Here is a 12,301-nt window from a genome sequence, read left to right as displayed (position 1 = left end):
AATAGAGTCCGAACCTCAATAGGTGTATAAGAGTGTGTGATCCACAGTGTACGCAGCTTTGCATATGTCTGCCCTGCTATAGCATTCACATGATTAGACCAAGTCAATGAGCTATTAAAAATTACACCTAAATTCTTCGCACTAGACACAATATCAATCTTCTGACGATTTATAGTGACATCCAAGTCTCGTAGAGTAAATCTTTTACTCTTGTGAAAAACAATAATTTTCGATTTATGAGGATTCAGAAATAAACCATTTGCTGTGGCCCAGTTATAAACACGTGAAAGGTCCTGGTTGAGTTTTGTAACGCATTCACCAATATCATCAACAGAACCGCTAAGAAACAACTGAACGTCATCAGCATACATGATGATCTGACTGTGGACTAGCTGGCTTGGAAGATCGTTTGCGTAAAGTGAAAAAAGAAGCGGACCTATTATAGAGCCTTGGGGAACCCCCTTGGGCACTATTATTGACTCTGATATGGCATCTCCTACGTACACTGACTGCTGCCGATTACTGAGATACGATTGAAAAAGCTTTATAGAAGTATCACTGAACTTGAAGAATCTTCTGAGCTTCATATATAGATTACGATGATCAACCGAGTCGAAAGCCTTTGAATGGTCAAGAAGGACGAGAAAACTAACATTACCATCATCAATTTTACTCCTTATCGATTCCGAAACTTCAACTAATGCACTAACGCAACTATAATGAGCTCGAAACCCGGTTTGTCTATCAGATAACAGCGATTCCCTTTGGAGATATTCAGACATTTGTCTATGTAAAATCTTTTCGAAAACTTTCGAGAGGTAGCATAATATCGAAATCGGACGAAAATCGCCATTGGATTTAGGGATAGGAATTATCTTTGATCGTTTCCAGATACTCGGATATCTACTGGAGATTAGAATTGAGTTAAAGAGATGAGTAAAATAAGGTAGTAGGTAAGGAATCAGTATTTTAATAAATCTTGGGTCAATACCATCAAGACCAATGGCATTAGACTTCACTGACATAAGACTATGTATAACTTCATCGTGCGATACACATCTAAACTCAAAACTGCAGTCAACATGTGTGTTGTCCACTACCCTATTAGTGACTTGATAGAAAGTGGTGTCTATATCCAAGGTGGAATGAAATTTTGCATGAGGTGTTTTGTTATGACTTCCAACAACTGTGCCAAGTATAGTTCAAATCGGCTTATAACCTGATATAGCTGTCATATAAACCGATCTGCAATCTTGACTTCTTGAGCCCCTAAAGGGCGCAACTCCTATCCGATGTGGCTGAAATTTTGCGTGACGTATTTTATTATGACTTTCAACAACTGTGCTAAATAAGGTTCAAATCGGCCCATAACCTGGTATAGCTGCCATATAAACCGATCTGCGATCTTGACTTCTTGAGCCTCTAGAGGTCGCAATTATTATCCAATTTACATAAAATTTGGTACGAGAGATCCTCTCATGACCATCAACATACGTGTTTATTATGGTCTGAATCGGTCTATAGCCTGATATAGCTCCCATATAAATCGATATCTCTATTTTAATTCTTGAGCCCCCAAAGGGCACAATCCGTATTCGTATTGGCTGACATTTTACACAGGTCCGAACCGGACCATATCTTGATATCGCTCTAATAACAGAGCAAATCTTTTCTTTTAACCTTTATTTTGCCTAAGAAGTGATGCCGGGAAAAGAACTCGACAAATGCGATCCATGGTGGAGGGTATATAAGATTTGGCCCATTCGAACTTAGCACGCTTTTAAAGGGTGATTTTTTTGAGGTTAGGATTTTCATGCATTAGTATTTGACAGATCACGTGGGATTTCAGACATGGTGTCAAAGAGAAAGATGCTCAGTATGCTTTGACATTTCATCATGAATAGACTTACTAACGAGCAACGCTTGCAAATCATTGAATTTTATTACCAAAATCAGTGTTCGGTTCGAAATGTGTTCAAATTTTGACAAATTTTGTTCAGCGATGAGGCTCATTTCTGGTTGAATGGCTACGTAAATAAGCAAAATTGCCGCATTTGGAGTGAAGAGCAACCAGAAGCCGTTCAAGAACTGTCCATGCATCCCGAAAAATGCACTGTTTGGTGTGGTTTGTACGCTGGTGGAATCATTGGACCGTATTTTTTCAAAGATGCTGTTGGACGCAACGTTACGGTGAATGAACACATTTCGAACCGAACACTGATTTTGGTAATAAAATTCAATGATTTGCAAGCGTTGCTCGTTAGTAAGTCTATTCATGATGAAATGTCAAAGCATACTGAGCATCTTTCTCTTTGACACCATGTCTGAAATCCCACGTGATCTGTCAAATACTAATGCATGAAAATCCTAACCTCAAAAAATCACCCTTTACTTGTTTTTTGTTAATTTTTTTTTTTGCAGAATCCATGGTGGTGGCTTACCAAGATTCGGCCCGGCCGAATTTAGCACGCTTTTACTTCTTTATGATTAGTTTTTATTAATTTCGGAATTAGTTAGCCATATCGTTTGTTTTTCATCTTAGAAATGAACAATGGTTCCTTGGAACAATGGCACAAAGTCCTCATTAACAACGGCATAATAGAATGGATGGTCTACTGTGTAATAGCGTGGTAGAGAACGGGAAGTGGCAACCAATCCTGAAATATCCATCCAAAACAGAGAGGGTAAAACTTAAGATACTCAAATGCATCAACAAAAAGTTAACCTACCAGTTGCTCCTGCTGCTTCAGTGCCAACTTCATTCACCGAAATGAAGGTCTTGTGGACCACACTTGAGATATAGAGAGGCTCCGACTCTTTAATCATTTTACTGAAATCAGCACGGCCGAACATTTCCTTCATGCCCATCTAAGAGTTTTGAATGTGAAATTTGAATTTTCAACGAATTATTTGTTTCTATCTCTACCTTCATTAGTGTTTCCTTCAGTTCCATTTGAAATTCTGCCTGAAATTTGGGCATAGTTATCTCCAACTTGGATAGAGTTAGCTGAGTTTTGAACGAGGGCAGGGAAACATTTCTAAGTTTAACTTCCAAATCCTTGAGGCCAGTACGGGAATCGGGTAAAATTATGACCATAGAAAGATCGGAATTTTTGTAACGCATGCGCACTAAATGACTTTGCAAATCCTTAAGAACTACTTGCTCAAAGAGACCTTCAGTGGTCATGGTGGGCACCTTAACGCAGTTGGTTTCGTTAAGGTAGAACGCGAGGTCCTCGGTGTATTCCATGGGGAAGGGAATTTGCCACATACCCTTAAAGTGAATGGCACTAACCAAAACCAAGCGAGTATCGGCTCCCAAAAGAGAAGGGCTAATGAGATTTTTGATTTTGTTATCGGTTTTGGATTCCACCCAAGTGTTGATGGTCTTGGCAGCATCCTGGGCATGCTCGAAATCGACTTTCTCAGGGGAGGAGAAGAAATTTTGAGCCAAAGTCTCACGAAAATCATCTTGCAATTGATTGTGTTCCATGACATAAACCTTATTGGCGACCTTCAAAGTTTTGCCATCCTCATATTTTGCCAGCAATGTGTGATAACTATTGGCCACACTTTCGGCAGTTTGGCCGGTGAAGGCCAAGCCGCGATCCATTTCGGCAGCTGTCTCACCAGCGGCTCCCATGCGAGTCATAGCCAAACAACTTTGTATGGAGAAGGGGGAATAAATGATGTTTTCATGGCCATGCTCTTTGTACAGTTCACTGAAGAGATTTTGACTGAAACTGGCAAGGCTGGAGTGAAATTCGACATCACTGGCAGATATGGTGAGGGCCAATAGGGTAAGTATCCCAACAAATGGGCACATTTTTACTGCAATCAAGAAAGTTTTTTGTTTTATAATAATAAAAATAAGTGTTTTTTTTTAACTTACCAAGAAACCCCATTTTTCTCTGAAACTGGAAATGTTAAACGTGAAATACGTGTTTAATCTCCCAGAGCAGCTTGTATACTGATTGTCGATTAGTATGTCAATGAAAATTGACATATGATTTGTCTCGTTATCAGTTTTAGTGCCAACTCAGATTTAAAAATAAGTAAGCCATAAATAATTTTGAAAAAAAGTGGGTAGTAGATGTGAGCTTATGCGAGTGTCAAGGTAATATGAGAATGGGTCAAACCAAGATTTGGTTGTACTTTTTTAGCATCTCAGTTGGTATGTTTTTTTTTTCTCCACAAATTCACACTTTAAGGTATTATGCGTATTGAATAAAAAACAAGTAAAATGTTCGGCCGGGCCGAATCTTATATACCCTCCACCATGGATCGTATTTGCCGAGTTCTTTGCGCGGTATCTCTTTTTAGGCAAAAAAAAAACAAAGAATATTGAATGAGAACTATAATGCTATTGTAGCTGTATCAAGTTATAGACCGATTCGGACCATAAATGAATTGAATGCTGAGCATTGTAGAACTCATTGTGTAATATTTCAGACCATTTGGATAAGAATTGCGCCTTGTAGGGGCTCTAGAAGCAAAATCGGGAGATCGGTTTATATAGGGGCTTAGCACAGTTGTTGCATATCATAATAAAACACGTCGTGCAAATTTTTATTGCAATCGGGTCAGAATTGTGCCCTATAGAGGCTCAAGAAGTCAAGACCCAAGATCGGTTTATATGGCAGCTATATAAGGTTATGAACCGATTTAAACCATACTTAGCAGAGTTATTGGAAGTGATATCAAAACACTACGTGCAAAATTTCTTTCCAATCGAATAAGAATTGCGCCCTCTAGAGGCTCAAGAAGTCAACACCCAAGATAGGTTTTTATGGAAGCTATATCAGGTTATGAACTGATTTGATCCATACTTGGCACAGTTGTTGGATATCATAACAAAACACGTCGTGCAAAATTTCATTCCAATCGGATAAGAATTGCATTCTCTAGAGGCTCAAGAAGTCAAGACCCAAGATCGGTTTATATGGCAGCTATATCAAAACATGGACCGATTTGGCCCATTAAAAAAAAAAAAAATTTCAAGCGCCTAGCCTTACTCCTTCGAAAATTGGCGTGCTTTCGACGGGCGGACGGACAGACGGACGGACGGACATGGCTAGATCGACTTAAAATGACATGATGATAAAGAATTTATATATTGGGTTGCCCAAAAAGTAATTGCGGATTTTTTAAAAGAAGGTAAATGCATTTTTAATTAAACTTAGAATTAACTTTAATCAAGTATACTTTTTTTACACTTTTTTTCTAAAGCAAGCTAAAAGTAACAGCTGATAACTGACAGAAGAAAGAATGCAATTGCAGAGACACAAGCTGTGCAAAAATTTGTCAACGCCAACTATATGAAAAATCCGCAATTACTTTTTGGGCAACCAATAGTTTATAGGGTCTCAGACGCATATTTCGAGGTATTACAAACGGAATGACGAAATTAGTATAGCCCCATATTATGGTGGAGGGTATAACAAATAAAAAATGTGCTTAGTTCGGCTAGGCCGAATTTTGGGTACCCAACTGAACTTAGTTGACGGACATAATTTTACTTTAAGTGAAAAGGGGCCATGGTCCATGAAATCGTTTAAAAATTTACACAATCTGAACTTAGTTTATGAGTATAAGTTGACATTCTGTACAAAATTTCTGTCAAACCGGGCAAAAACTTAAGCTTCTAGGAATCAGTTAATATGGAGCTATACCAGGTTTTTCATCGATTTGAACCATACTTAGTACGACCATTGGAAGGACCATTGGAAGTTGTAACAGAACACTACGTGCATAATTTCAGCCCAATCGAAGAAAAGTGTCGGGTGTTGGAAGTCATAACAGAACACTACGTGGAAAATTTCAGTCAAATCGGCCAACTATTGTGGTTTCTAGGGGTTTAACAAGTAAAATCAGTGGATCGGTTTATATGGAAACTGTACCAGGTTATACACAGAATTGAACCATACTTAGCCCGACCATTAAAAGTCGCAACAGACCACTAAATACAAAACTTCAGCCCAATCGGATAAAAATTTCAGCTTCTATGGGCTCAAGAATTTGAGTCGAAGGACAAAAATAAATTCATATGTATATGGGAGCTAAATTTAAGCCGATATGACTTATTTTCAATCCCCTCAATCTACAACTATAATTAGAATGTGAGCAATACATCAAGCGAATAGCTTCCTCTATCATGATTTCCCCTTACGGACCAACAAATGGACGGGCGGACATAACTAGACTGACATTGAGTGCCAAGATGATTAAGAATATATATACTTTATGGGGTCCCGAAACAATATTTCGCAGTATTACAAACCCAAAGACTAGATTAGTATACCGCCCATCCTATGGTAGTGGAGCATAAAAATATGAAAGAAGCATAAAAGTGCTAAGTTCAACCGGATTGATTAGTGCATGCGTAATGATGATGTATCTATGCTGATCATCTAAATAGTGAACTGCATTAGAAAATGATGTGGTATAGTCCAAATTTGACTAGAATTCTATATATATATTTAAATTAATTTGTGTTTGTTTGTGGGGTTGTAAATTTGTTTGTTCTGTATAGACTCAAAAATAGCTAAACCGATTTCTTAGATCACAGATTGTGGGGAGTGATCCGGAAGGGGCAATAGGCTTTATAATTTTTTGATATCTCAAGGGGGGCGGACCCTCCCCCTTACCACCCAAAAATAAAAGAAGAGCGATACGGACAGTATGGGACTCAAATGAAAGGTATTCGGGAGTAGAATACAAATATGATTCGGAAGGGGCAATAGGCTATATAATTTTTTGATACCGCAAGAGGGCGGACCCTCCCCCTAACCCCAAAAGTACCACCCAAAAATAAAAGTAGACCGATAGGGACAGTATGGGACTCAAATGAAAGTTATTCGGGAGTAGAATACAAATATGATATCAAAAGTTGGATCCAAGTAAATGGGGGGCCGCCCCAAAAACTCCCAAAAATATTTTTATTAGACGATAACGACAATATGGGACTCGAATGAAAGGTATTCGCGCAGTAGATTACGAATATGGTCAGAAAGAACGAATAGGCTTTATAATTTGTTGATATCGAAAGGGGGGCGGACCCTCCCCCTTACCCCAAAAATACGACCAAAAAATAAAAGTGGACCCTTATTTACAATATGGGACTGAAATGAAAGGTATTCAGAAGTAGAATACGAAATTTATATCAAACAAGTAAAAGCGTGCTAAGTTCGGCCGGGCCGAATTTTATATACCCTCCACCATGGATCGCATTTGTCGAGTTCTTTTCCCGGCATCTCTTCTTAGGCAAAAAAGGATGTAAGAAAAGATATGGTCCGGTTCGGACCACAATTAAATTATATGTTGGAGACCTGTGTAAAATTTCAGCCAATTCGTATAAGAATTGGGCCCATTGGGGCTCACGAAGTTAAATAGAGAGAACGATTTATATGGGATCTGTATCGGGCTATAGACCGATTCAGACCATAATAAACACGTTTGTTGATGGTCATGAGAGGATCCGTCGTACAAAATTTCAGGCATATCGGATAATAATTGCGACCTCTAGGGGTCAAGAAGTCAAGATCCCAGATCGGTTTATATGGCAGCTATATCAGGTTATGAACCGATTTGAACCTTATTTGACACAGTTGCTGAAAGTAAAAATAAAATACGTCATGCAAAATTTCAACCAAATCGGATAGAAATTGCGCCCTCTAAAAGCTCAAGAAGTCAAATCCCCAGATCTGTTTATATGACAGCTATATCAGGTTATGGACCGATTTCAACCAAACTTGGCACAGTTGTTGGATATCATTACGAAATACTTCGTGCAAAAATTCATTCAAATCGGATAAGAATTGTGCCCTCTAGAGGCTCAAGAAGTCAAGACCCAAGATCGGTTTATATGGCATCTATATCAGGTTATGGACCGATTGGAACCATACTTGGCACAGTTGTTGGATATCATAACGAAATACTTCTTGCAAAAATTCATTCAAATCGGATAAGAATTGTGCCCTCTAGAGGCTCAAGAAGTCAAGACCCAAGATCGGTTTATATGGCAGCTATATCAAAACATGGACCGATATGGTCCATTTACAATACCAACCGACCTACACTAATAAGATGTATTTGTGCAAAATTTCAAGCGGCTAGCTTTACTCCTTCGGAAGTTAGCGTGCTTTCGACAGACAGACGGACGGACGGACGGACGGACGGACAGACGGACGGACATGGCTAGATCGACATAAAATGTCACGACGATCAAGAATATATATACTTTATGGGGTCTCAGACGAATATTTCGAGTAGTAACAAACAGAATGACGAAATTAGTATACCCCCCATCTTATGGTGGAGGGTATAAAAATGGGACCATCTAGATGGGGGGCCGCCCCGACCCCAAAACACCCTAATGACATTATGGGACTCGAATGAAAGATATTATGGAATAGATTACGAATATTGTTAGGAAGGTGGTGAAGGCTCTATAATTTGTTGATATTGGAAGGGACGGACCCGTTTTTGGGGTAACGGGGGATACCTCAAAAACGCCACCCAAAAACAAAAGTGGCCGATAGGGGCAATATGGCTATCAAATGGAAGCTATTGGAGAGTAGAAAATGAATTTGGTATTAAAAATTGGGTTCTAGTATCCAAGGGGTCGCCTAACTCCAAAAACTGCCCCAAACAGATATATTGGACGTATATATCAATATAGGACTCAAATGAAAGGTATTCGGGAAAAGACTACGAATATAACATAAAAAATGAGGTCAATGTAATTGATGGTTGTCCCACCCCCGATAAGCTCCCCAAATGGGATATTACTCGATCATAGCTTGATGAAACTCAAATAAAATCTATTTGGGAGCAGATTATCCTCCTAAAATTGCCTCCTATAGGTTACTTGACCCATTAAAACAATGGGGAATCCAGTGATAGAGATAGATGAGTATTCAAATATGTGCTCAAGTGGCAGATTGAGGGTGGCGCCCAACCCTAATATAGACACCCTTCACCAAACGGCTGTATACACCAATCATGACATTATGGGCTTAAATTAAAGGTATAAGGTTGTGGACTAGGAATCTGATATCTTTATTCTGCTCATATATCTGATGGACCACCACTTTTCATGCAATTTTCACAGATGGTATAGATTGGCAAAAAGTGTCACACTAAGGGTCGGGGGGTCCGCAAACCCAAACCTCCCCCTTAACGCGAACTGTCCCGCTTAAAGGAATCTAGTTGTGGAGCCAAGTGTTTGTTAGTATGCCCCAAAGCACTTACTTTCCGAACATATCAATATGGGGCTCAAATGAAAGGCTTTTGCGAGTAAAGAACGATTTGATACCTTTTTTATGGAAAAATGGTGGAATTCCAACCCTAGTCCTAGCCCCAAAACGCCATCCAACCCTTACATATTTATTGGCTATGCCAATTTTGGGCTGAAACAAAAGTTATTTGGGAGTAGAACTTCACATCCATATTTGGCCGAAATGTGTAAGGTACCATCCCACCCCCAAAAAGCACTCCCCGCCAAAGGGATATATAGACCAATAATGACAATGAAAAGGACTTATTTACCGACTATGGTAATATGGGGCTCATATAAAAAGTATTTGAGAGAATATCATGACGTTTATATTAAATTTACTGGCCAAGTGTCTGGGTGGCCACCTTACTCCCAAAATACTCCCTAAATCGGATATATTTACCCACTACAAGATAGGAGTCCGAAGAAAGGTATAAGGGAGTTGAGCAAAAATTTGTCTTTTCAGGTATCAAAGAATCCTATCCGGTTAAAGTTTAAGCTTAATAATAAAGGATCTCCTTTTTATCGCCGAGTCCCATTCCTGGCATGACTTCTATGCATGGCATTTTACCTCCCAAATATCTCAAATATTAAGAGGGTGATAACCACCACTTAAAATGTTGCCAATATTCTCGGCAGGATTTAAACTCACGCGTTTAGCATCATTAGCGGACTTGCTTACCTCTGCGCTTCTATGAAACTAATTCTATTTGACGATTTAAGGTCTTAACTCTATAAAAGCCGCAGTTTTTGTCCGATTTCGCTGAAATTTTAAATGGCTACCAGATAGGCCGATAGGTGAGTTGTTGTAAGCCTCCCGACATCCGACACAAATATGGTTCAGATCGAACTATATTTAAAGATAGCTGCCATATAGACGGATCTGCCAATCCAGGGTCTTAAGCCCATAAAAGCCGAAATTATAAATCGATTTCGAACCAATGAAATTTTAAATTGTGAGTTGATTAAAGCTTCCCGACGCCCTACTCAAATATGGTTGGGATCGGACTATATTTAGATAGAGTTGCCATATAGACCGATCTGTCGATTAAGGTTCTTAAGCCCATAAAAGCCGCCATTTTTACCCGGTTTCACTGAAATTTTGAAATTGTGAGTTGATTAAAGCTTTCCGACACCCTATCCAAATATGGTTGGAATCAAAATATATTTAGATAGAGCTGCCATAAGGCGGATGTACCGTTTAAGGGTCCTAAGCCCACAAAAGCAGCAAATTAATACCCGATTTCGCTGATACTTGACACATTGACTTATATTAAGCCTCCCGTCATCCGACCAGAACATGGTGCAAATCAGACTATATTTAAATATAGCTGCTATATAGATCGCCCTTCCAATTGAGGGGTCTTAATTCCATAAAAAGCGGACTGGTTGCCCGATTTCACTGACACTGTGACTTGTATAAGTTGGTTAATTTATCCATGGTGGTGGGTGTCCAAAGTTCACCATGGCCGAACGTTACACTTTGTTACTTGTTTTTACTACAATAGTTTCATTCGTCCGCTAGGTTAGGTTAGGTTGAAAAGACGGTGCGGATATCAATCAACCACATGCAACTGTGGACATACACATAAGCCAGTAATCGGCTTATTTTCTCTCATATTTTCTTCCGATACCTCTTCTTCATTTGGCGCGTTGCTACTAACTACAGGGTTGCTCTGTATGCCGCTTTCTTGGCTTCAGTATGCTATTGACATTCTTGGTCGTACCATGTGTTTCTTGGTGGAGGCTTCCGGTATCCAAGTACGGAATTCGCGGCATTTCCCATGGAGTGGGCAATAGAGTGGTGGCCACCGTAGCGCAGAGGTTAGCATGTCTGCCTATGACGCTGAACGCCTGGGTTCGAATCCTGCCGAGATCATCAGAAAAAATTTTCAGCGGTGGTTTTTCCCTCCTAATGCATTTGTGACGTACTATGCCATGTAAAACTTCTCTCCAAAGAGGTGTCGCACTGCGGCACGCCGTTCGGACTCGGCTATAAAAAGGAGGCCCCTTATCGTTGAGACTAAACTTGAGTCGGACTGCACTCATTGATATGTGAGCCCCTGTTCCTTAGTGGAATGTTCATGGGAAAAATTTGCATTTTTGGGCAATGGTTTGCCACTATATCATCTGAACAAGGAGTGCTTTCATCAATCAGTGGGTTAGTGGAGTGGAGTATGCCGTTGCCATCTGTTGTGATTGCAGTTTTTCAATGTCCAGTTTCCATGCAGTGTCAGATCGTACTTTTCTCGCCACACTAAGATGAGTGCAAATCTTTGCTGCTATAATGTAATAGTCGCCCCCTCGGTTCGATCATACATCTAACACGCCGGTTGAATGCCTTCTTTCAGAATCTTTTGATGTATTAATCTGGTGCTGCTAACTACCATGATTTTTTGCCGCGGCGAAATCTCATTAGCCTCAATCCATTATCGGAAGTTTCTTCGTGTAGACCAAATTTTCCGATTGTTGGGCCAAAGATAATTTCCTTCCCTATTTTCGCTTTAAAATATCCAAGAACGATTTAAATGTCATTGGCGGGAATGTGGTCATATTCTCTTTTTAGACGCTCATAGAAAATATCCTTGGTCTGTTCTTCTTTGTCTTCTATCGGGGCATAGGCGCAAATAAGACTGATGTTGAAAAGTTTGGCCTTTATGCGGATTGTGGCTATCCTCTCATCCACCGGAGTAAACCTGAAGATAAGGTGTTTCAGTCTTCCACTAACCACAAATACACAGCCGCATTCATGGCTCGTTTCATGACAACTATAATATAGGGCGTCACCTCTCGGTGTTGTTGTTGAGCCCTTCCCAAGCTATTGCACTTAATGTATGGCGGTAATGACTGCCCTGTATTTCTCCAATGCATCCGCCAGATTAACACCATCCCTAAAAATCGCAAGAACCGCATCGATTAGCTGCCTGAACATAGCGGAATAAGGGGGAATGAAAGAGAAGACGATTTGACAGTGAAGGCCAGAAGACTGCCGGCAATAACTCGAAGACTTTAGGATTGACGCAG

At 39.8% G+C, this 12,301-nt stretch overlaps 1 protein-coding gene across 1 annotated transcript; it reads right to left on the bottom strand.

The window, feature by feature from the left end:
• Positions 1-2,471: 2,471 nt before the first annotated feature.
• Positions 2,472-3,973, bottom strand: LOC106088578 (serine protease inhibitor 42Dd). The gene is made up of 4 exons (XM_013254160.2): positions 3,893-3,973; positions 2,927-3,831; positions 2,730-2,868; positions 2,472-2,657 (listed from the first exon to the last, which is right to left on the bottom strand). The coding sequence occupies exons 1-4, from the start codon at positions 3,903-3,905 to the stop codon at positions 2,539-2,541; spliced, it is 1,176 nt and encodes a 391-aa protein (XP_013109614.2). The 5' UTR covers positions 3,906-3,973; the 3' UTR covers positions 2,472-2,538.
• Between the last annotated feature and the right edge of the window lie 8,328 nt (positions 3,974-12,301).

The sequence above is a fragment of the Stomoxys calcitrans genome, chromosome 5, assembly GCF_963082655.1.
Source record: "Stomoxys calcitrans chromosome 5, idStoCalc2.1, whole genome shotgun sequence".
NCBI classification, from domain to species: Eukaryota; Metazoa; Arthropoda; class Insecta; order Diptera; family Muscidae; genus Stomoxys; species Stomoxys calcitrans.
This window is presented reverse-complemented; position numbering and strand designations above follow the sequence as displayed.

Excerpts from the sequence above, each read along its gene's own strand:
- LOC106088578 (XM_013254160.2), bottom strand. Across the intron at positions 2,869-2,926 it reads TGAAGGAAACACTAATGAAG|ATGGGCATGAAGGAAATGTT; the intron begins GTAGAGATAGAA and ends CAAAACTCTTAG. Across the intron at positions 2,658-2,729 it reads TGAAGCAGCAGGAGCAACTG|GATTGGTTGCCACTTCCCGT; the intron begins GTAGGTTAACTT and ends TGGATATTTCAG.